This window comes from Nipponia nippon, unplaced genomic scaffold, assembly GCF_047370975.1.
Source record: "Nipponia nippon isolate SJK-2023a ecotype South Korea unplaced genomic scaffold, ASM4737097v1 scaffold_17, whole genome shotgun sequence".
Classification (NCBI taxonomy): domain Eukaryota; kingdom Metazoa; phylum Chordata; class Aves; order Pelecaniformes; family Threskiornithidae; genus Nipponia; species Nipponia nippon.
Genome location: NW_028262333.1, coordinates 12,807,237 through 12,831,557, shown reverse-complemented (window position 1 = coordinate 12,831,557; position 24,321 = coordinate 12,807,237). Strand labels below are relative to the sequence as shown.

The 24,321-nt window shown below is 41.8% G+C and overlaps 1 protein-coding gene across 3 annotated transcripts in view; it reads left to right on the top strand.

Annotated features, from left to right (window-relative positions):
* Positions 1-24,321, top strand: part of ADAMTS2 (ADAM metallopeptidase with thrombospondin type 1 motif 2) — a 195,024-nt gene that overhangs the window by 126,481 nt on the left and 44,222 nt on the right. For 2 of the 3 annotated variants that reach the window (XM_087753712.1, XM_087753710.1), the window contains exons 4-5: positions 5,928-6,130; positions 17,919-18,002. In XM_087753712.1, coding sequence (XP_087609838.1) covers positions 5,928-6,130; positions 17,919-18,002 — 287 coding nt within the window. The remainder of the gene's footprint in view (positions 1-5,927; positions 6,131-17,918; positions 18,003-24,321) is intronic. The other variant, XM_087753711.1, reaches the window with a different exon arrangement.

Below are 24,321 nucleotides of genomic sequence, written 5' to 3'. Positions count from 1 at the left end.
TTGTTGACTGTTCATTGTTGCCTCCAACCTCCACGGGTTGGGCTTCAATTTACCATGGAAGACAAATGAGGATTTTCGTGGAATACACGAACAGGCTAATTGGGGACTAATCGGGGAGTCAGCTGATCACAGAGGCCAGACATGACAGAAGCCTACAGCATACGAGTGGCAGGGAGCATTACAGAAAGATGACTTGTGATTTAAAGTGCAATTCCCAAAAGAGCAGTTCTTTGTCAAGCTGTTGAGGGCATTTGGTACGTTTCCAGAGGTGCAGATGTACTTGAGCAGTGGGAAGCTGAGAGCTAAAGCAAGTCCACCCTGCCTCCTTCTGTTTGCCTACCACACAGCCTGTTCCTCCTGCATTTGCAACACCAAGTGATGGATGGCGTCACACCTATGCTGTGATCGCAAGTCCCAGGCTCGGAGTGGCATTGCCACCAGCTGCAGTGCAGCTGAGCAGGAGTGCGTGCCCTGTGCTTCTGTGCTGTCGCAGCGCTGCACATGCAGATATGCTTGCCACTGCAACAGACCGGGCTTCAGCTGTGCTTCACTGGTGTTCTGTCTGAGTCACTGGCGTTAAAAAGAAAAAAAAACAAACAAAAAAACCCAAACACCAACAAAGTTCGTGGCTTGCAGCAAGCCACATGAAGGAATGGGAAGCCAGGAGTCGCTTCGGGAGTGTGTCCCAGGAATGGAGATCAGTGGCAAAACAGCACGTCAGAAGTGCTGATCCTTGTGAGGCTGCAGAGAAGATACTCAGCAGTCGGCTCAGGTGTTTGTCTGCTCCTGCCGTGACAGATGAAGTGTCCGCAAAAGCAGACAAGCTGCATTTGAAATGGTGGCTGGCTGGTCTGAATGCTGCACACTCATATTTGAAACGAAATTCCAGGGAGTTGCTGTGCTGACAAGCCGCAGATGATGGCTGTGAACACCACATGCAGTTCAGTCTCCCAGCTGCCTGTCCTGGTCTCTGCTCTGGGCTTGCCAGAAAGTCCCCTTCCCCCTACCAGAAAGAGGAGGTAAAAAATTAGAAACTGCTTTATTAGGACAATATTGCTGCTGTGAGATTGGGGAACCCTAAAGCTGGTACTCTTAAAGTGCATTAGCATCATAAGAGACTCTTTAAGAACTGTAGGTGCAGCCGTATTTCCCTGAGCCTTTTTGAAAGGGATCATGAAAAAACAAAACAAGATCACAAGCCAGCAACTGTGTTTTTGGTGGATGTCCTAAAGGGAGTGACAGAAAACACAGGGAGAGGCAGTTTTCGTGGCAGGCAGCACATTCATGCTTCAGTAACTCGCAGCATCTGTTTGAGCTTTGCCTGCCACAATGGGTAAGGCAGAATCAGGAGATGTCATGTAATTACGTTTCTGTAAAGCACATGATATCAAAGATTAATGAGCAAGGCAAAAATTCCCAGAAAATAAGGTGGTGTCAGACATCTCAAACTGTCACAGATGGAGAATTCTTCTGAAGACCTGCAAAGGCAAAACTGATGTTTGTGTCAATGTGAATTTTCCTTGTCCTCGAGATGGGGATCGGAGCCAGGCTGCATGATGCTGCTGTGGTACTGGGTGTTCACACCTCTAGTCCCAGCAAACGTGGACGCTCAGGTAGAGCCCGGATACAAAAAGTAAACTAGCAGATTGAAAAATGGAGCAGTTTAGGTAAAAGATTGGGATATTGCACATGGCTCAGGAAAAGGGAGCAGAGAAGAAGGATCTTGTATGACGTATAATGCTGTGAGCAATTTGCACCTGCATGGTATAAAGACCTATCCTCTAGGTTTTGATGTACTCTACATATATTAATGCGTCGTTGGGGCTGTCACAGCTAGGGACATTGTCTGGTTCTTGAGTCAGCAAACGACTAGGACTTTGCTACCTAGGAGCAGTTAGGATCACTTGCCTGCATTAACTGCAAACAAAAATGGAGGACACCCAAAAAAGCCCCAGGCTGCAGCATCAAGCGGGATTGTGCACATGCTTTTCCCTCAGCTTTTTGCTACCCAGCTCTTGGCTGCCTTCTGCATCTCCCAGCACTGCGGGGAAAGTCTGTGTCAGAGGCAGGAGCACCAGCCAGGCTGCCTTGCTCCTGATTTTATGCTTAAGCCAGAAGCACAGGTTTCCCTTTTATTGACAACTTGGGCACTTTTTATTTCTTCACTGGAAGATGGTCTGCAGCATTAGGAGAAAATCACTGAAATATCACTGAGTTTTTAGCTGACTTTAGAAAAAAGAGGGGGTTTTGTGGGATTTTTGGGTGAACTGTTACAGTGCTGCTGTCCTTTTGAATTATTCTGGATGAGCAGCACAAGAGAAAAATACAACCTTGTCTCTCAGTGGTTAATTTTCACAAATGTGAATTTTTCCTAGCAGGAGCAAGGAGAAGGTTTCAACACAGGCTATTGTTAGCTCCTGCAAATGCCAAGTGTCTGCTCTTGGGAGATGGAGAACAAAGTTGGCACCGATAATCAGTGGCTGATGCACTGATTTGGCAAAAGTTGCTGAAAATGAACATCTGATGGAGAGGTCTTGGGATGATTTAGTAAAACACAGTGCAGTTTGAGATGACTTTTGGGATGTTATTGTGCAAAGTGCAGGGGCGATCAGAAGGAAGGTAACATGGAAAATGTGAAGGAGGAGTTTGGTGTCTCAGTTCTTTGAGTTTTTCTCTCGAGCTTTTCTAGCATATTGTTAGCAGTACAATGATAGAACAAAGTCACTGATATTAACTAAGGAAAGCTGAGATGCCAAAAGATGACAAATTTCTCATTTACTACAGATGCAACTTTGTTTTACTTCCTCTTTGGTAAGATACAGGTATTAATTTGATTTGGATGTAACTGTCATTTAGGAGCAAATCCAACATTGAGTAACACAGCATGGGCCATCAAATCCAACAACTCATCATCCAAGAGACTGAGAGGCAGAGCAGCACATGAGGAGGAGTCCGTGCAATGTGTGGTCAGGCTGTGTGTGGAGGCATCCCTGCCTGTCCCAGGAGAGCCTCCTGGGAAAGGACACTTGGTGGGAAGTTGGGATATGAATCAAAAATCTTGCAGCTAATGTTTTAAATATTTTGAGCTGTGCTGCTGGTCTTGGGATGATTTCAGTGCCAGCTGGACCTGGTGTGGCTTGCTCTCTGCTGGGAAGCACATCAGGTTGGTGTCTCAGAGGTACCAGTGCCCACTGGGCCTGTTGTCTTGAGGGGGTAACACTCGAGGGGTGAAGGTAAATGTCGGTGTGGAGAATTTTTATGCTCCAAGCAAAATTTAAAATCGTTGGTTGGCACCCATTGACAACGAGATGACTCCAGGGAACCTCCTGATAACTTTTCTCAGGAGCTGGCAGGACTGCAAGGGTTATAGTGTGACAGTGATGAAGGAAGGAGCAGAGAGGGAGGACAGGCAGTTTTCACTGCAGGAAGGTAAATGCAGCATGGTAGGATCACATTTTGCCTCTGGCTGATTTACTCACAGCAGGAATAAAGATACCGCACTAGGAGTTAGTTTGACTTCGACACATAAAGGAAAGAAATGAAAGCACAAATGTTCCAGATACCTTGACAGCCAACCATCCACCAAAATAACAGCACCCCCAGCCAGCAGAGCTGCCTGTCTGCAGCGGCAGTGCAGGGCTCAGGCTCTCCCCGCCTGCCCAGCACTGCTGTTCTGCAAAAGCAGCTGTGACAGCTTTGGCCTTGCTGCTGATTACTGTAGTTTTTGGTGAGCAGCAGAGAGAGGACACGACCTGCAGCCCCTGCCAGCCTAGTCTTACTTTTCTAGAGAGCTTTTAAGATTTATGGTCAAATTTACAGTAACTGTGATTTGCCGTATAGATCATGAATGTATGATTGCCCCACGATCCCATAGCAAATCCCCTGAGACCACTGTGATAGCTAGGTAATTACCTCTGGGCACTAGCAAGGATTAACACTGAAGTTTTCTTGGTGGAGCAAACCATGAGGTAGGGCTGGACCTGGCTGCTTGGCAGGTTTTGAGCCCTGATAAAGAACTGTCTCCATTGCTGCACGGCTAGACCCGTTCCCCCTCCACGTTAAACCTGGGAGCAACAGCTGGGCTCTGCATGAAGAGTGAATTTTCATGCTGAATCATGGATTCTGACCAGACTAATTTTAAAAACTTGCAGCCCTACGAGCAGAAGCTGCTGGGAACCTTGAGGCTGGCAATGAGAATGGTTGTGCTTATTAGCTGCATTAAATGCTGCCCTCCCAGGAGAAGGACATTGTGGCTCCATGGGGCTGTATGACCACCACGGGGGGCCTTCTGTCTGTCTGGAGAGTGAGGGGAGCTCTGCCAGTGCAGTGCGGTGGCCTGCAGCTGGGGGGTCTCATGACAAGCATGTCCTTGAAGCTTGGTGGAGAAATGGTAAGAAGCTGCCCATGCAAATGTGTCTCTCGGGGATTGTCCTTTGACTGGAGGTCTCTTCTAGGAGGCACAGAGACAAGCATCTCGCCACACAAGGCACAGCCTGAAGCATGGGGCAGTAAGGAACACTGTGATGGGGGCCAGGGAGGCCAGGTGTGCGTCCCTCCTGGCAGGAGGCTGTACAGGTCGGTACGTTGCTGTCTCCACAGTGAGGAGCTGCGGGGGGCTCTGCTCAGGCTGCACAGGACCTGCTGAAATGGCAGCCCGAGGCAGCGGTCTTAAGGCAGGAGCACAGATGTTCTTGTAATGAGCCCAGTGATCTGGTGACTCATTCATCCCTTCCCAAGAAGCCAGTTTTGATGTGAAAACTTCAATAAATCAAGATGGAGAACCCACTTTTGTAACATTTCCAAGAGTTGTTTCTTATTTCTGCTTTGAAGGTGATGGCTTTAGCTTCTTCCCTTTGATTCCTATTATGTTTCTGTGAACTAAGCACTGGAAGCCTTTAATCAATGCACAGTGCTCTTGCTGCCTTTCTTCAACCTCTCTGAGCAAGTCTTTTCTTGACATTCTCTGAAATCAAGAGGTTCTCGGTGGGGCTTCCAGGGCTCTTGTAATGCAAATGATAATAATGATTTTAATGCTAATAATTGTTACTCTATAAGGTGAAGTGTGAAGATTCCATATTTTCATGTTAATTTTTAGTAGGTAGGTGCCACATTAACTGTATCCCGTCCTGTCAGAGAACGTGCTTTTCATATCACAGGGACTATTAGAAATCATTAGTAATAAAGTTGGATACTATTGTGCCTGATGGATTGGTCTTTGACATATAATAATGCAAAGTGACATGGCAAATTGGGAATGAAGGATGAAAAGGTGTTAAGAAAATTGAAAACATAGCTATAAATTAATTAATTTCTTATCTAAAATGTGTTCCTGAGTTTTAATGACAAAGAGGATCCATGTTACTACTGTTGAATGGCATGTGTGTATCTAGGAAAGGAGCTAATGTGTTGAAGTGGGAGGGATTGATTTGTTACTACCTGCCCAGATAGAAAAAGGCTATATTGGCAACTACACTTGCCTTGAAATAGGATTCTGTGGGCAGTAAGATCAGATTTTGAAGTATGGTGTCTATCTTTAATTGTTCTGAAATGGAGGATATCCTTGGTAGCACAAAACCCCCAAACAGTGTATTTTTGTTACAAATACTTCTAAGCAACAAGTATTTTACTGTAAACAGCTCCATTCTTCTCGTCAAGACATTGGCAGGACTTGCTCTCCTTTTGGCCTTGTATTTATTACGCAGTATTACTTTGTAGAAAGTATTCCTTTTACTTTGCAAAGTAAAAATCCTTTGGGTCAGATTTTTCTCTCATTTAGGTCATTTTTAATTGACATTAAGTGAAACTAATGCTGTTATATAAACCCACAGAACATAACAAACGCTGCTACTTCAAATTTATACCAGCTTAGCTGAGACCTGAGCCTGAACCTCTCTTGGCTGATAACTCATTTGTCTGTTTGATTTCAGCAGCTAACCTCACTAATTTGGATAGTCTCGACAGTGCATTGAGCTTTATTGAAGACCGGGTGCATAGATCGAGGCAGCGCTATCGAAGGCATGCGACGGAGGATGATTACAACATTGAAGTCCTTCTGGGGGTTGATGACTCAGTTGTTCAATTCCACGGGAAAGAACATGTTCAGAAGTACCTGCTGACCCTGATGAATATTGTGAGTACAACCCCGCTAACTGCACTGTGGGAAGGCACTGAAAGGACAGTGAATGTAGGTTGGTTTATCCATTTGAATAGGACATAACAGATTTTTCTCACGGCAGAAGATAAAATAACTTTAGGAGGAAAATCCAGGCCACTTTCAGAAAAGCCAAAAGGGGAGAAGGAAAAGAAGAAAAAGGGGCCAAGGAAGAAGCTGACTGTGGGACTCTTAAAATGTTCAAAGTCCTGCTTATGTGCTTTGGTGGATGGGGGCATAGGGTCAGGGGCTCAGGTTTTTGGAAGTCATTACATTCTAGCTGTATATTCCCTTAACCTAAGCTCCCTGCTGAAAAACATGGTTTGGAGAACTGTCTTCAAATAAGGTTCTATTAGAAACTTCGATTGGCTTATACGTTTTTAAAACTACTGAGTTAAATTCTTTGATTCCTCAACAACCACTTTAGGTCTCAGGCCACCTACCTACTCCTTGTTCACGCTGCAGTAAAATGTTATGCAGTATGTCACTGAACTTTCTTAAATTGATTAAATACTATTTACTCCATGACTGACATCTTTAGGTTTCCTTAGTTAAATATTTAATCTTCAGAACCATAGTCTGTGCAACAGACTATACAGTGTAGTAGTGATGAAAAGAGACGCTAGAGAATATTATATTTGAAAGAACCATTTTTTCTTTCTAAATATCAGCACAGCAGACACAGCAGCCCTCTATACCCCGGTCAGTAAGCAAGGACTCTATTTTGTGGGAAAAGAATCAAGTTTTGAAAAATCATCCCTATTATAGATCAAAATACATTTTATTCTTCTGGCCAAAAAATGGAAGTGAGTGGTAACCCCCTTGATAGGCAACTGATACAGAGATGACTTTCTTCTTTCTCATTCTCATCTGGAACAGGAGTCTCTTAATAAAACACACTTCTATAGAAACTTTAGGTTCAGTGAATGTGTGTTCTTAGTGAAATATTGTTGAATAAAAAATTGTAGGTCTGCTCTGTTTTTGACAAATTGAGTATGACTGCTGAAGTTTACAGTTGTGTCAAGAGGATGAGCGTCTGTAGGTGACTTCTTGGCATTACAAACCATAGAGGCAGATATATGAACAGAAATCCAGGCTATTATGTGCATTTGCCTGGGATGTATTTTTTCCAGGATATATTTTTTTAATTGTGAAGCTTGTTTTTTTCTTTCTTTATTACATTCTTTTAACAATGTGTAGAATGTCACTGTTTTTCACTTTAAATGAGAGGTGGAATACAATTTGAGAAAATCCCTTGTGTGATACAAATTCAGTTACACTGACTTTTTATAACAGTATTGTAAATAGTTAAAAACATGCACTAACATTTGAGTTATAGGGTACTTAGTGTCTGCTCTGATGGCTGTAAATACATATATTCTAACAGAAATGACATAGTGAATTCCATTTATTTGTGTGGTTTGTTTCTTCTGAGGCTTAAAACAAAGTCTACAGTGAAACAGATGGTTTTATACATCTCTAAATTAACAAGCCAAACAGGCCAAACCAGGAATGTGGCAAACAGGCTGAAATAGATTAAACAGGACTCTTTACTTATCATGTCACTTAAATCTATGTTTAAGAATTAAAATATACAGTAATGATAAAGAAGCCATAAATGTTCCAGCTCTGAAATATACTTTTTCCTAATTTTAGCAAACCATCCAACACACAAATTGTAAGAAATAACAGCTCTTCAGCATGCTGTCTCTGCAAGTGGTTTAGAAAGTGCAGCCTCTGTAACTGTACCCACAGGGCTGTAGCAGCTCTTGGCATAGGCAGTAGTTGTTTTGTTGGGAGATCTGAGGTAGTAGCTGTTTTGTTGGGACACCTGAAACATGTCTTTTGGGGACCGAGGCTGTGTCCCTTGCCTTGTGCCCAAACACGAGGAGCTGTTTGAAATCCACAAGGCCTCTTGAGGAGGCTCTGGATAGTCTTTGGCAATCATCAGTGTTGTCCTGTCCTTTCCTTCTTCAAAACTCAGCTGGTTTCTAGAGTCTGTATTTTAGCAGAGGGATGGGTGATGGTAACCAGTTCTGTTTCCAGCTGTCCAAGCATTGCTCCAGTATAGAGAGGCAAGAGGGGGTTGTTACTGCAGATACCAGGTGATGCTGGGGACCCATATCGTGTTGAGGGTCATCGCAACGCAGAACTTCTCCTCAGCAGTGTAACTCCAACTAGCAGCTCCTCTTTCCCTCATTGTTAGATGGATGCAAGGCGTATTTCTGTGTAGACCATTGCTTTGGTCTCCTTTGCTGAAATTCACAGTGATGCCCCTGTTGTCCTCCTCTACCTCTTTGAGTAGTTGGGGGGGTGGTTTGCAGAAAATGGGCCTGATATAAAAGGCCTTGGGGTCTCTAGCTGTTAGGGGTTACATGTATGCAGTATGTTTCTAATGAGATGCGTAGGTCCAAGGGTAGCTGAAAAAGAAGAGACAGCTACAAAAAATTCCAGATGTCTTTTTAAATCTGGTGGAAGATCCTACCGTAACCATCAGATTGTGTGTACCATGCTAGTTTTATGGATGTAATCAATTAGCTTTGTACAATAACAAGGCATTAAGCATAAAATCAATTAGCTTCGTACGGTAACAAGCTAGTAAGCATAAAATCAAAGAATGCATAGTAAGTAAATAATATAATAGTGGAAGTATTTAATGGAGATAAGAGGGTGATCAAATAGTTGCATTTCTGTGGTTCTAAAAATGAAATAAATCCCAGGTGAATCCTCCGTATGCCCAGGCTCCTGGAGGCATGACATCACTTTCCCAGAAGCAACTGCCAGCATGGCTGCTTCTCCCCACTTTGCTTGATTTCACTGTGTGTGATGGCATGAGCAGTTGTCCTTAATTAACTTTTCCCAGGGATCTTGGGTGGAACCCTACCACCAACCCAATCAAAACATTTTTTTTTTTCAAGCCCAGTGCAATGAGTTATTCAGTAAATCTGGTTTGTGCTGCTTAAGTGATGTGTTACAGTCCACACCTAAAAGCCATAAAGCGAGAAGAAACAGGGGCTGGGTGTTCTGGCTATCTTGAATAGCTGTGCTGATATTTATCCCAAAGTTTGCAAATGAAGTCAGTCCCAAACAAATGGTGATAGACGCCAGAGGATTTTTAACACTTTGGGCTGCAGCCACGTATCGCCTGACTGTACGCCAGCCGTTTCACCGCAGTGAGCTCGGCCTCTTGCCACCCCCTTTTCATCCTCCAGACATTTCCTCGTACAAAAACTCAGGTTTCTCTTGACATCCTCTCTTTTCTCTGCTCAGTACCGTCAGGACATTCAGTCCCTCTTCGGAAAATATGCCATCGTTTTCACATTAGAGACCCTTGGCTGCCTTTTGTTTGCATCATTTTCTTTCGTACGTCATGCTGTGTTTTTTCTTGGGAAGGATATTAGCTTGCACAGTCCTCTGCATTTCCAAGCATGAGCCCACACATTGCACAAATTAACTTTGTATTTATAGCATGCAGGAGCATTGCAACAGAGGAGAGATATTTGGGCAGTATCTTGCAGCTCTGTAGTTTACTCAAGAACGTGGAAGGTAATTTAATTTCAGCAAGAAGGAGGCTAAAAATCCCAGGGATTTTATCTGCTCGTACAAGTGTTTGGAAATATTAGAAAAGCGCAAGGCTAGAAGCAGTGCTGGAAAATTATCTTGTTCCTTGGGAAACAAAAGGATTTCACTGCAGGACGCCTTGGGAGGAGGAGCAGGGTGCTGAATGCACGTTATTGAGCTAAAGTGGGTATTGGTGGTAGCCAGCCCTGGGGCTGAAATTCTCTGATCGTTTCATAACCCTCTTTAAAATAGTTTTCAGGATTCAGCAGGCCTTTTGCCGCCTGCTGTGGAAGACCAGCAGACCTGAGACTCACCAGTACATTTACCTGGCTAGGCCTGCAGTATTGATTAGGGTGAATATTTCAGCCTCTACAACCCTGTGTTTAGGGTCACATCCAGGATGGATATCTTCAAAACAGACTTCCTAAAGAGGCAGAGGTAGAATATGTGATCTTAGAATATTTTGGCCATTCCAAATAGCAAAGTCTCATGAAATAAGCTCAATTGTAAATGGTTTTGAATGTATTAGCTCCATCTGTCTTAACTTCAAGTCTTCAACTTTCATGCCCCTCTTCAAATTGTGGATTTTTTTCCCAGTGAGGTCCCTGTTTTAGCTTTTGCTTGTCTTTCTTCCTCCACAATATTCCTCAGTTCCTCAACTACCTCATTTTCTAATGCTGGCGATTGTCATCCTTGTATATTTTTTGGAAGAATTTATCTACAAAGTATGCACATTTTTTGATTTTTGGACAATTTCCAGGGGCAAAAAAATCTTTAATTTCCTTTCCATTCCGTTACTGTAGAAGATGTGATATTGCAATATTTAGCACTTAGCCTCTGTTACGTATGTGTAATGGATATATGGCCAAAATGTTTGTCATGCTAAAACCCATCTCCTCAAAGTAGATAGGTGCCTAAGTGCCATTATTTCAAAGGGATATAGACCCTAAATAGGTTTTATACCTCACTCTGGCCTAGACTTATCTGAGTATTTAGTCATTTACCTGCCTTTGAAACCAGTGAGAATCAGTTTTAAAAATTATCCCATAGGATTATGTCTCTTCCAGACTTTAAGTGAAACTTCAGCTCCAGAACAAATACATTAAACAACTTTTCATTTGAATAACTGAAATCAGTGGGAGTTATGCTGCTGGGGGCTTTGGAAAGTCCCCGGAGTCTTTCACCTGCATCTTTCAGCACTACACGTCTGTCTTTGAAATTGTGGCCCTGAGGCACTTCTGAATATGTTACCTGTCCTCTTTTATAGGATGTACATGATACTACTATTATAGATGAGATTTCTGCTTTCGTATCTCTGGCTGATGAGGGATGAAGATTTTGCAGGTACAGAACAGCAAGTCCCTAATGAGAGGAAAGGGCAGAAATGCTGTTGGTTCCTATCTGGCAGTTGGATGAAAACCTGAAAGCATGCCTAATTCAAGCTGTTAAAAAGAAATTGATGATTGAATATTTTGAAATAATGGTGCAGCCTGTATTCAGAATCGTGCTTTTTAAACTAAAAAGCTTTTTTTTAGGGGGGAAGGATATTTCAGTAGTATAGAATTGACTAGATTTTAAAAAATTAAAACATTCATAAGCACCAATTCTCATTATTTCAAATCAGTTTTTTCAATATGAACACTTCAGATCTGAACTAACTCTAAGAAGTTCCACAAATAACAAATGCAAGTCCAGCTCTGTTCATCTGAGGGACTTTTAAATATATTTATGTGAGTTAACTCCATGTTTAGACTGTTCATTATAAACCATTGGCTGTGACTAGTGAGAAGTGTGTCCAGTGTGCCCAGGCAGTGTGCCCAGGTGGCCAAGAAGGCCAACAGCATCCTGGCTTGTATCAGGAATAGTGTGGCCAGCAGGACCAGGGAGGTGATCGTCCCCCTGTACTCGGCACTGGTGAGGACACACCTCACGTACTGTGTTCAGTTTTTGGCCCCTCACTACAAGAAGGACATTGAGGTGCTGGAGCGTGTCCAAAGAAGGGCAACATGAAGGGTCTGGAGCACAAGTCTTATGAGGAGCGGCTGAGGGAACTGGGGTTGTTTAGCCTGGAGAAGAGGAGGCTGAGGGGAGCCCTTATCGCTCTCTACAACTACCTGAAAGGAGGTTGTAGCGAGGTGGGGGGTTGGTCTCTTCTCCCAAGTAACAACTGATAGGACAAGAGGAAATGGCCTCAAGTTGCGCCAGGGGAAGTTTAGGTTGGATATTAGAAAAAACTTCTTCACCAAAAGGGTAGTCAGGCATTGGAACAGGCTGCCCAGGGCAGTGGTTGGGTCCCCATCCCTGGAGATATTTAAAAGCTGCGTAGATGTGGTGCTTAGGGACATGGTTTAGTGGTGGACTTGGCAGTGCTAGGTTAACGGTTGGACTTGATGATCTTAAAGGTCTTTTCTAACCTAAACGATTCTATGATTCTAAGAACAGTTTCTGAAGAGGCCTCATGAGATTATTTTTGTTCATTATCTTGATTGCCACACTATAGTGGAAGTTGTACTTGTGATTGGGCATTCAGGAGGTCCTGCAGGAAATACCCTCTCTGAACTCTTACAGGTTTTACTCATTTTCACAGAGGTATTATTTCTAGTGTCAATTAGGTGAGCATTGCTCATTATTATTAACTGGAATGTGCCCTGTTGGACATAGCACAGAGCATTACATAGGTTTTGGTATCATCCTTGAGGTAGAGGGTAGTTACTGTTAAAAGATAGATTTTTCCTTTACTCCAAATACCAACATGAACTTTAGCCGTAAAGGTTACAGTCAGGGCCTTTTGAGTTGTGACAGTGTGGTTTGTGTGATGGAGTATGGATAATTAGTATCAACTTTCAAATTTTGGATGCTTTTCTTAACCAAACCACTTAGATTTGAAGAGGTCACCATATTTATTGCACTGACACCACACCCCTATCCCTTGTAGTAATATAATAAATGAATCTGCTTAACTATTTTATGATACTATAGTTGATTTTATTAAAGTGATCTTGAGACAGTAATTCAGGAAGTATTGAGTCTTTTGGTGCAAAGGTAATTTACAGTGTTTAGAGAAATTTCTCAGAGCAGTGGTTTACGGGCAAGAATAAGGAGTTCCAAGAACCTGAGGGAGGAACTAAGAAAAATAAATTAGTCATAAAGTCAGAAAACAAAGTCTATGACCTTTCTAAAGCCAATGTTACAGTTGAAGATGAGATAGAGACCCATAACATGAAGCTACCTAGTGCCTTGCCAACACATCTGCTCTGGGGAATGTTTATCATTTTGATCAGAAGCAGCTAACTTGGACTTGGTGACATCTACTGACTCTCACACCAGGGAAGGTAAATCAGGACTCGGACTCGTATTTGCATACAAAATGCCAGATTCTTATCTCCATTTTGCAATGTACATTGCCAAGTTCTTCTAAAACTGCCTGTTGCCTGTGGTTTTGAGCAGAATGATAGATATTTTCCAAATCTGAAATCACAGTTTGACCTTTAAGTTTCATGTGTGTTGTGTGCTTTCATTATACTTTTTTCCTTGTGATGCTCAACAAAGATTTCAGAAAAAAAGAGTTCCTCTCTGAGGAAATGAGGAAATGCCTTGTAGGGACTAGAAAGGGAGACTGGGAGCCCTGGATTTTGCCTGATGACTTTCTGTGTGACCATAGTTTATCCACACGAGAAACTGATGTAATATTATTCCTGTGGGATTAAGATGAAGCTTTGGGAATGTTAGAAATGTTAGTTTGGGATCTTCAAAAGCATAAAGGAGGTGATGAAAATAGAAGAGGATAGTGGTGTTTGAAGTGGGAACACAGAAAATTAAAGTGAGAGAGGAACGCTTTTGGGAGGGTCAGATTACAAAAGTTTGTGCTCAGTATCCACCATGACATTTCTGGTTCCTATTCTGTAATTCAAAACAGCCGTTTCTTACAGAAATAGACAATCACTGGATGCCCACCAGGCACTGAGGCTTTGCTGCAGATAATTATGATCTGATGAATGAGCTCCATCTCCGGCTGGGCTCAAACAATGGCTTGCCAGGAGCTCTGCCATCCCATGGGGAAGGCGCTGATGCTCTCCGGCTCCTCCGCTATCACTCTGGTGGAGATCCACACATGGTTCCCGCTCTGCCCGAGAGCACTTAGCTGTTGGTAGTTTCTGCAACAGTAGTTACGTAAGGATGTTGGGTGATCAAAGAGTAGTCTAATTGGGTCGGATGGATCAGCAATTTGTGGTGGCTGAAAAGCCAGATGCATAAACTGCATCTTGTATTGTGCCCTCTCCAAATGGTTAGATATGCCCTCTGATGGCTGCTGTAGCTGGATCAGATCCATTTGAGGTTGATAGTAGCCAGAGGTTGAAACTATTAGATGTCTGTCAGGGGTGTGTGCTCAGAGAGCCTGAGGAAGTGGTGCTTACCCAACCGTACGGTGCAATGCATGGAGCCGCAGAGGGTGCGCCTCGGGATGAACTCAGCTGCAATGATTTATGGTTCAGCAGGATGGAGCCATGTTGTGTTGAAGTGGGTTGTCTTGTGCATAGCAGATACTAACAAACTTTGCAAGGCTGGGAACTCCTTCAAAGTGCATGAATGAGTTTGCCGATGACTTGCCAAAGCATGCAGATTATTCTTTCTCCTGTTGTGTGCTGGTTTAATTAGAGATTCAGGGAATCACCTGACTTCCCCAAAAAATCCTGCCATCTGTATCAGCAGGTAACCCACTCTGCACAAAGACTAGCAAAACTGCAGGCCATTTATTATTTTCAAAATTCCCTTTTAGGATTGGACCCTGCTTTTCTCAATAATAAAACCTTTGCAGTGCTTCTTTCACAAAGCATGGTGCATCTCACAGGTGCTTATCTTGTCTTTACTTGGGTTTTTGTGATGTATTCTATGTGCTTACTGTGCTGACTTGAAACTTGCTAGGGCAGAAGAATTATAAAATAAGCAGAGAGGGACAGAAGAAAAAAATAAATAAAGACTCTGTTTTTCTTCTGTGCCAGCCTGATTTCTGAACAGAAACTTGAAATAGAAATGCATGTTTTGCTTTGATTGAGATATCCCAGAAAAATAAACCAAAGTTATCCCAAAATAGTTTGTGAACTACAATAGCTTGATGAAAGTCTCTTTACAGTATTCCACCATGCTTTGAATTCCTTGAGATTTGCCCAGCCTTCTTCATCACCCTCTATAATTGCTGAATCACTGCAGGACATCTAACAAGATTTAATGCATTCACTGCCTTCAGTTCAGGAGCTGTGATTTTGGGATGATCTCTGTGTACTTTCTTTTCCTATGCAGCAACAGAATTCTAGACTTACTGATCTAAGAACAACAGGAGATCGATTCTGATTTTTCTTGTGTTCATATGAACCAGGATGTCCTACTGAAGTACATGGAGATGCAGTGCTGTAAAAGTACTATGTAATCATTTTCACACCTGTGTGTATTTATTACACAGACATCTGAACATATATCTCCATTGTCTGATTATCTCTGCTTTGAAACAAACATTTCAGCAGTTGTGTTGGATGAGAGCCTGGAACTTTCCTATTCCACAGGTTGGTTGGTCATTTTGTGCCCTATACAATGAACTGCACTAGCTTAACTCTGCTTTCCTGTTGAAATAACAGGTGGAAATATGGAGAATCTGAGCTAGGGATTGTGGAGGCCCTTTTGGTGGGTGCACTTTTCATGAGCGTTTGAGAGCACTACATTCAGTCAGTTGGCTCTCATATCTTTAATAATGTCCTGAAACAAATAGGTGCAATTTAGGCCATGCTGAAAAAAAGAAAAGCATCTATTTCAGCGTTATTATCTATGTGCAGTGAGACACTACTACTAAAGCCACAGTTTAGCCTAGAGAAAGGCGCAGAGGGTTCAATTCATATGCTGTGTGAAGAGGGGTTGGACTCATCCTTATTAATGAAACCAAGACCCAGAGCTTTGAATTGACCCACTGTCTTGCAGAAAATCCAGTATCCCAAGAGAACCAAGTAGCTTTTTACAGTGCTTGTGCTTTTCTGTTCATTCACAGTTTGTTTGTTAGATGTCATTTGCATGAACAGTCAAACAGTGTTTCAATTCTGTTCCATCAACGTTTTCAAGCCAAGTTTCATTTTGGCATGCAACAGCGATATGGTTGTTCTGTTACTCAACTATTGTTAAAAGAGGCTTAGGTTAAATTCTGGAAGTTAATGAGAGAGCGGTGTGCAGCAATTTGGATTATGCTTTATGAACTAATTAAATACTTATTTACATGCTGTGTTTACTGTCCTCTATGCACAGGAGGTTTTGTTCAGTACTCATTTCATGTATAGGTAATTTACAGTTTATTTCAGCCTTATATCCTTGATGCCTGTGCTCTCTTCCCACTACACAAAGAGTGAGGCAAATTAATATCCTTGCCTCCCTTGACAACACACAAGGGTCTTTTTCCTGGGTGAAAGAATTTTTGTAAAGTAAAATGCATGTTTATGTCTACTTCTTTATAATCTGTGTTCAGTAATGGTCCTCAAAGTAAAAGTAAAAGATTTTTTTAAATACAGGAATATAAAGTTAGTCTTCTAAAGTTTTGTTTAGATATGTAAATAAGTGATCTGATTTCCAGAGGTATTGTTTACAACTGAACAGATCAGCTACTGCTACACCGCAATGAAAATAGCAGCCCCTGAAGCCAGTCATAGCCACGGGCTCCTCACTCACCATCTTCCAGCCAAGGTTCTGCTCATCAACCAGTAACAAGCCTGGATCCTGGGCATCCCACAGCATGTTCCCCAGGTGCCCATGCAGATGCCCTGAAGGGTGCGAGTCTGCTCCTGGAGCCACAGTTCAGCCACCCTGTCTCCTAACCATCAGTGCAGGATGCTTAGGACTTTTGAAAGCTTGGACTTTTACCAGGCTTAAAATTAGGCTTATATCCAAAAATACTGATAAAATGAATTAAAATTCACATTAAGATGTCAATGGGGATTGCTTAGCAAAACTTACACTGATGTATTTAGTTTTAATGATTTTTACAGAGATAAAAGATGGGCCATTAAAACTAGGGCTGATTGAAGAAACAGGACATTATTTACTATGTTTCTAATGAAATGTTTTCTGAAAGTTACTTATTAGCTTGTAGTAATGAATCTGTTTTGTAGGAATGAAAGAAATTTAGGTCCAGCCAGCAAAGCAGTCCAGTTTGGTGCAACCTTTACCAAGGGAAGGAGGTTTTAGGAAAGATGCTTGCCTTGCAGGGAATCTCATCTGCCTCTTCTAATTTGTAAAGCTGAACCCCTGCCATTTGGCTGAGTCTCATGCAGTCTTCATCACCAAATACCTAAATCAGCCTCTTTAACAGTTAATATTTGCCTAGCTTGCTTGTAGCAGTGTTTCCTAAGTTTCCTAATCTTTATACATCCACATTTCATTCTCTACTCTAAATATTTACAGTTTTCTTTTCAGTGTTCCTAGGGTGATTTCCCCATGTGCATGTTCAGTTATGTAGCTCTCGTATAAAAAAAGAAGACAGCTTTTAATTTGCTGGCATTTTGTAGCTTTTGTTCTGCTTGCAAAGTTTAACATTAATTAGTTTTGACACACAATAAAGCCAGCCCATGTGGCCGACCATGCTTTTTGAGGGAGGTATATCCTCTTGTCAGAGTGTGATGTGATGGGTCCCAGATGGAAGAGTTACAGGGTGCAGCTGAGCCAATCCAGCAAATGGCTCTCAGGAGAGATGATGTCCCTCTGCTCACTCGTCCCCTTCCCCATGCATGGTCTTGCCCAGCAGAGAGCTATTCAGGATTTTGCTTGGATTACTGTGCTCTGGGCTCCAGCGGGCACACACAGCTGGGATGAGGTAGGGAGGAGCTGGGAATCTTCCTTCTTAGCCACAGTAGCTGTTAGATCAGCTCAGTTGCATCGTGTAGGTGCATCATGAGCCGTACAAGTTGGTTTAGGCTGATACTTAAATACCTGTTAATATGAAGTCTCTGATGATGTGTTGATTTTAAATGATTTCCTGAATTGTGGTCTGTTGGGAGGCTACAACAGAGTTTAGAAAATAAAACATTCCTTCTCGCATTGGTGGAATTTTCCCCATTTTATATATGATCACAAAGTGATCTTTGGCTTAATGACAGTGCATAAAAGGTACGGCTGTATCACTGCTTTCAGTTACTTGTTGCCAGTACCGTGGTTAAACTGCTGAACTCTTTTGCAGGTCAATGAAATTTATCATGATGAGTCCCTGGGTGCTCACATTAACGTTGTCTTGGTGAGGATAATCCTGCTGAGCTATGGCAAGGTAAGTAAAGGTTAATTTAAATGGAGGGTATCAATATCTCTGAACTTCATTCTTTTATGAACAATGTAGTTACTGGTGACATGTATTGGGTTTGTATTTTAATTCATACATTGTCCTTACCAGTGCATGAATATAAAGAACTTTTATGTTTATATGTATTTGTATCTTCACATTTCAAATAATTTCAATTTCTTCTGGGTTTTCCCTGTGTCATTTTAAGTAAGTTGCTGCTTAGTTCTGGCAGTCTATCTTTTCAGATTTGTTTGGAATAATCCATGAAACATAGTGAACATTTTGGTTCCTAAAGAAAACACGAGGTGTTGTGGTAGAACTGTATGTAAGTAACAATAAACACAAGATCGGTTCTGCAAGATGCTGGGGGCTGCAGCCTCATACCAAGAACTCATTTAAACCTGGGCTTAACATTAGTGGGACTACACGTGTGCTTAAAGTTCTTTAAGCAAGTTCTCTGGGATAGGGGCCAGAAGGCAAGAGCTCTGCAGATCAAATCTGTAATTAAGAATACCAAGTGTTCTCTTGCTGTTAATATGGAAGGGGTTACTCTACAAGCAAAACTCATGTGAAGAGGAATGAAATGCTAAATGGTTTTCAAAAGTATTGAACTGCTTAGTATCTGTGTTGCCAAATCAACATCAAATTCCATGGAAACAGGAACAGGACATTTCAAGTATGTTGATAAATGCTTTGGTTAAGGACATGCATGCCCAGCTGCTCAAAGCAGAGTGTTAAAATCTCATGTCCCATTCTGTGACCAGAGTTGCTGGCATTTGCATGTTCATGGAATAAACCTGGGTTCTGGAAGACTCCATGTATGTTCATGCAAGTTGCTGAAATGCTGTCATTGAAGAGCCAGCACAGATGGTGTCAGTGGTGAACCTCCACTGACGTTCACCAGTTTACCCTGCTTGACACCAGCTAAGAATTTTCCTCCCTGGTGCAAATGAGGGAGCTCTGAGTTTTAGTCTGGACTCTGCTGGAGACCGGTTACCTGGATTTGGGATACCGTGTTCTGTCTGAGTTTCCCCATCTGAGAATTAAACACACCGATCCATCTCCTCTCTTCCTGCAGTGATGTAGATGGTGATGTAGTTAAGTGTTTTGGATAAGTTTAATCAATCAGATGTGTGTCCTAAAAGAAAAGGTAAAAAAGGTCACATTTGCCATTTTGTTGTTGTTTTGTGAATTCTGTGATCGAAAGTTCATGGTGTGTGTAGTTAACATTAAATTACAAAATAAATGAAATATCCTTGTGATTGCTGTAATGACAGCAATTTGTGGGATTGCAGATTGACTAATAATTCTCAAAAAATTCTGATATTGCAGTAATGGTAGAAGCTGGCAGAATTATCACATGGGCTAGTCACCACTTTGCTGTCCTCATTTCATAAGTATTTCATAATTGTTTATGCATGTCCATCTTTAGCTCTACGAATCTGCACCAGTAGTCTGAACTGTGATAACTTCTGCTGTTTTTCTGATGGCAGACAATAGCTACAAAAGACCTCATTTCACCTTAAGAATCTATTTTCTTGTGAAGAATAAAGTGTTGTCCATTGATAATTTGAAAGTTAGCGATTTCATATTAATCTTCTTTAGAGAGGAGAGTGGGGTGGAGTGCGGCCACCTTCACTTCTTGGTGGGTCTTTGGCCACATCACAAAAATAGCCAGTGCAGGTAGCGCTATATAATCTGCTTGTGGATAGTCTACTTCTGGATTCTAGATCCGTAATCTGCAGTGGATGACGTTTTAGTTCCTGAGTTATCCTGTTGGTTTCAGCAGGGCATAAAATGGAATAACTTTAGTATCACAAGCTTGCCCTAAATAACCATGAAAATAATTTTTCTTTCATTTCTATATCTGATTCTTATTTACATGAAAGACAATTTATGGCTTTCTGAAAAAAGTAAAATTAATGTAAAAGGTATAATTTCAGAGCTCCTCCACCTTATGGTGTGGGGGCCTGCATGCCCTGGATGTATAAGAATAAATTTTTTTATGTTCATATTTTTAAAGCTCTTGATCAGAGGACTAGTACCAGGGAGTAGAAGGTGAGGAGGATTCTCTTCAGAGGGTTGGGATTATTTAGCAGTGGAAAAGCAGAAGAAAAGGTATATAGTTCTTACTTTCTGAACCTGTTCTGAGGAATTAGAACAAAGCCTTCAATATTTTAATATCACACTAAAACGCACCAGCACTAGCAATTTTTAGGAATATATATTGAACTACATAATGAAAGGAAGGGCGCATGTCCAAGTTAAGGCAGTGCATGAATGAAGCAGCCTGGTTGGCTTCACAATGTGAAAATATTATCTCAGTCTTGTTTGAGCAAACATTTCTTTTGAAATGATATCTTCAGATTCATTTGCTTCACTGTAGGCAATTTATATGTATTATCAAGGGTGCCACTTAAATATTCATAATAATTACATTATGGTTCTGTAACTGATGACGCATATACCATCAACATCAGGTTTATGACAGCACTCTGAGCTATTGCCAATTCTACACCCCTGAACAGCCCTCTACTGTATTGTGTTTTTTTTTTTTTAAAGAGGATTATATTATTTTATACAATATGTCATCTGTTGATAAGAATAATATGGACAATACTTGAGTTGCATAGCAACCAGCTTTTCAGTGAATCTTGCTTGAAGGTACTCCGTTCCTTGAAATGTACTTATTTTTTAATATTTTCAAACACAGGCAACTGTACATTCAAAAGTTTCAATAATTTCAGTAATTGCATCAATTGCCCAGGTAAGATGAAAAAATGGAATCTGTTCCATGGTGATCACATGTTGAAATTGCTTCAGGGGCAAATTCAAAAGATCTGACAGGCTTTACTGAATTAACACTTCGTGTAAGTTATCACCTTTGGGCTTAGACTGAGGGTATGGCAGGTTGAGACCTGCCAAGGAGCACCAGGCTTGGACACTGGCTGGGTGGTGTGTTTGAGGAGAGGGCAGTGTGTGGCTGTGCCGTGTCTGGGGTAGGTGTGCTGAAGCTACCAGCCCTTTCCTGACTCCCCACTTGTCTCTTAGTACTTCAAACAAATGCACAACTCTATTTGATGTACCAGAGGGGCTGATATGAAGGCTTCGACCATGCCTGGCTGCTGCCCGCTTGTTTATCAATTCCATCAATAGGATAGAAAAACGTGTTCTGCAAAGGCTGTTCCATATCTGCGGTGGCTTCAGAAGATACCATGAGTTTCTCTGCATTTTCTTTAAATTGACTCCCAAAGTCACAGGCTTTTTTGATGTGATGTGATACTGCAAATAAGTAAACAAGGTACACGCAGTGCATTTTTCTTCAAATGGGAAAAAGATGAGCTGGCTTGCTTCTGCCTTTTTGACTTCAGTAGTAGGAAGATTGGTTCCAAATTTTGGAAACTGCAGATACGTTTGAGATTAATGTAATTCAACATTTGGGAAAATTATTCCATTTAGACCTATTTTGGTTGTAACGGCTCTGTAATCCAGCTAGCTCTGGAATACTCAGGGGAATAAGCAAAGCAACCACTAACACCAAGTGCAGAGGAGGTGGCAAAAGATGAGCTGAAAATGGATTTAAAAACCCTGACTGGTTATTATAAAATTTGTTTGGAAATGTTTAAATTCTGAGCACTGCATAAAATCCTCTCATTGCCTCTTTGAGGTGGATGAATAAAGACTATTATTCCCATTTTACAGCTAAAAAACCAAAGATAAGTGTTATTTTCCAAGGCCACACGGAAGGCCACTGGCAGGCTGGGGATAAGGCCTCATAAATTCCTGGCTCCAGCCCCATGCTCTGTCCATCGACAATGGTGACTTTGTGTGCAGATGAGCTGCCCTTGCACATCGGCAGAGAAAAGCATACACGTTAGCGGGGATGTGTGTAATTAAGACAGTTATTAATAAAAAAAGGCAGAAAGACTGGGGTTGTTCAGCTTGGAGAAGAGAAGGCTGCAGGGAGACCTTATTGCAGCCTTCCAATACTTAAAGGGGACTTATAAGAAAGATGGGGACAGACTTTTTAGCAGGGCCAGTAGTGATAGGACAAGGGGGAATGCTTTTAGACTAAAAGAGGGTAGATTCAGACTGGATATAAGGAAGAAATTTTTTACAATGAGGGTAGTGAAACACTGGAAGGGGTTGCCCAGAGAGGTGGTAGATGCCCCATCCTTGGAAACATCCTTGGAAACATCCAGGCTGGATGGGGCTCTGAGCAACCTGATCTGGTTGCAGATGTCCCTGCCCATTGCAGGGGGGATGGACTAGATGGCCTTTAAAGGTCCCTTCCATCCCAAAGCATTCTATGATTCTATGATTCTAAGACTTTTGCAGGAATTGCAGAGGTTTCAATAAATGCAGCCACCTGAGGATTTATGAGGGTTATTTCTTGGGAAATGTGAACCTGGCAGTGCAGGACACCCCTGAACTCTCCTTTGGAGCAACATGCACAGCTCGAGTCACCTGTATTCAGATGGAACAGGGTGGTATAGGCTGAGGGATGCTGTGTCTGCTCTGTACGCATCTGGGATGGCAACCAGCAGGGAGAGAAAATCCGTGTTCGCTATAAACTGGGGCCAGTGCTGGCCCCAGAACAAGTGGTTGTACTCTGGCCATGTGTTAACTTGGTCAAATTGAAAGAGGAACTTGACCATCAAGGCAGAGAGCCTTTCAAAAAGATTAGGGGAGGGAAGAAAACCCAAATGGCTTTAAGATGGCACTTCAGGAAGAAGGTAGTATGGGATGGATGCCTACAATCTTATAACACAGGACTGTTCAACTGAGAAGGATTTTTCAATTGTGTATGTCTGAGATATTAGCAGAGCTCCTGCTGCCTTCGTTTGAGACAAGATTTTACCTTCGATGTTTTCATAAAATGGTGTTCTCTTTACCTCTGCCATCTGACCTTTTCATGTCTAAGCTCGATGCAAGCAGGGAAGATGTTCTCAATTCAGCCAGGATGAAAGCAGTGGTTTGGTCTGAGCCAGGTTCTTCTCTCTGTTTCCCAGAGGGTGGCACAGGTGACACAGCTGAGATGGAAGGACAAGCTAGGTTTATCCCTTAAATCTGACAAGATCCCCCCAAACCTCCTCTTCTCCAGCCTCTGCTTGTATTAGAAGGTCACTAATGTGAGTTGAGTATCTAGTTTTCCACTGACATTGGTAGATGCAGAAGACCTGAAAGTATCAGCAGGAATCAAGCCCTGATCTTGAAGCGTGCTATGCAAATGTGTCTGAAGATGGAGTTCTTGACCCCAGCCTTTGGCCATCTCCAGTAACCAATTCTGCACAGACTGAGTTGCAAGGCCAGAACCTACATATTACATAGCATTTTTGCTGCTGTTCATATTTTTGCACTGTTTTCATATGTTTAGGGTGGGGATGGAGGTATTGTCCCTCTTATTTTTTATCTGGGTAAATTGTTGAATTGCCTTATTTATGTATTAGACTCAGCTTATAATTTCCCAATGTGTTTTGTTGGGACCTTGAAGAGCGTAGAGCTGGCTGATAGCATAAACAGTACTTTGTATTCCTGATCTGCTTACATTTATACAGAATAAGAGACTGAAAAATGTTTACAAACTGCTGCCATAAGAAAGCTTCACAAATCCTTTGAATGCAAAATGACAGTTTGCTGAATGAGCTGTTTTTGTTAGTTCAGTTACCATGGACACTCAATAATTGTATTTATTTACTTTTTGCTTGCTTCAGGATGAGACAAGAATATAGAAGATCTAATCCAATACACAATGAACAATAGAAGTGCCAAGTAGAAGCAATGGAAACAGTGTGTTTTGCAGAGACTTCACACATTCAGGAAGGGAAAGTCATATGTTAAATTTTTTTCCTGAATGCGTATACTGCTATGGTCCAACTTTTGCTACCATAGTTTGAAGCCTATCAAGTTAAGCATATTTCTGCTCCTTCTGGAGCTACTGAAGAGTGGCAAAGCCTTCTCCGTTGGTACTCTTGGAGCACCACCTAATGGATGAGTTAGGAAAGGTCCTTTTCCGGCAAGCTTCTGAACAGCCTAAATTTCTTGTGTTCTTATCATCAGTGCCTACTCATCAACACCATTGCAAAGTTGTACCCAGTTATGCCAAATGGCAGATAAATAAAAGAGTTGTTTAAGGAAAGCTGCCATTCTATGTGGGATACCAGTGTGTCTTTCACATGTACTGGCAACTTGAACTTTCTTTAGAAGTTTGGGTAGACTATAGACTAAATTTGCAGTTTTCTTCTAAGATAACTTTGTATTTTAAATTGTTAAAGAAAAAAAAATTGCCATATTTCTTACTTTCCAA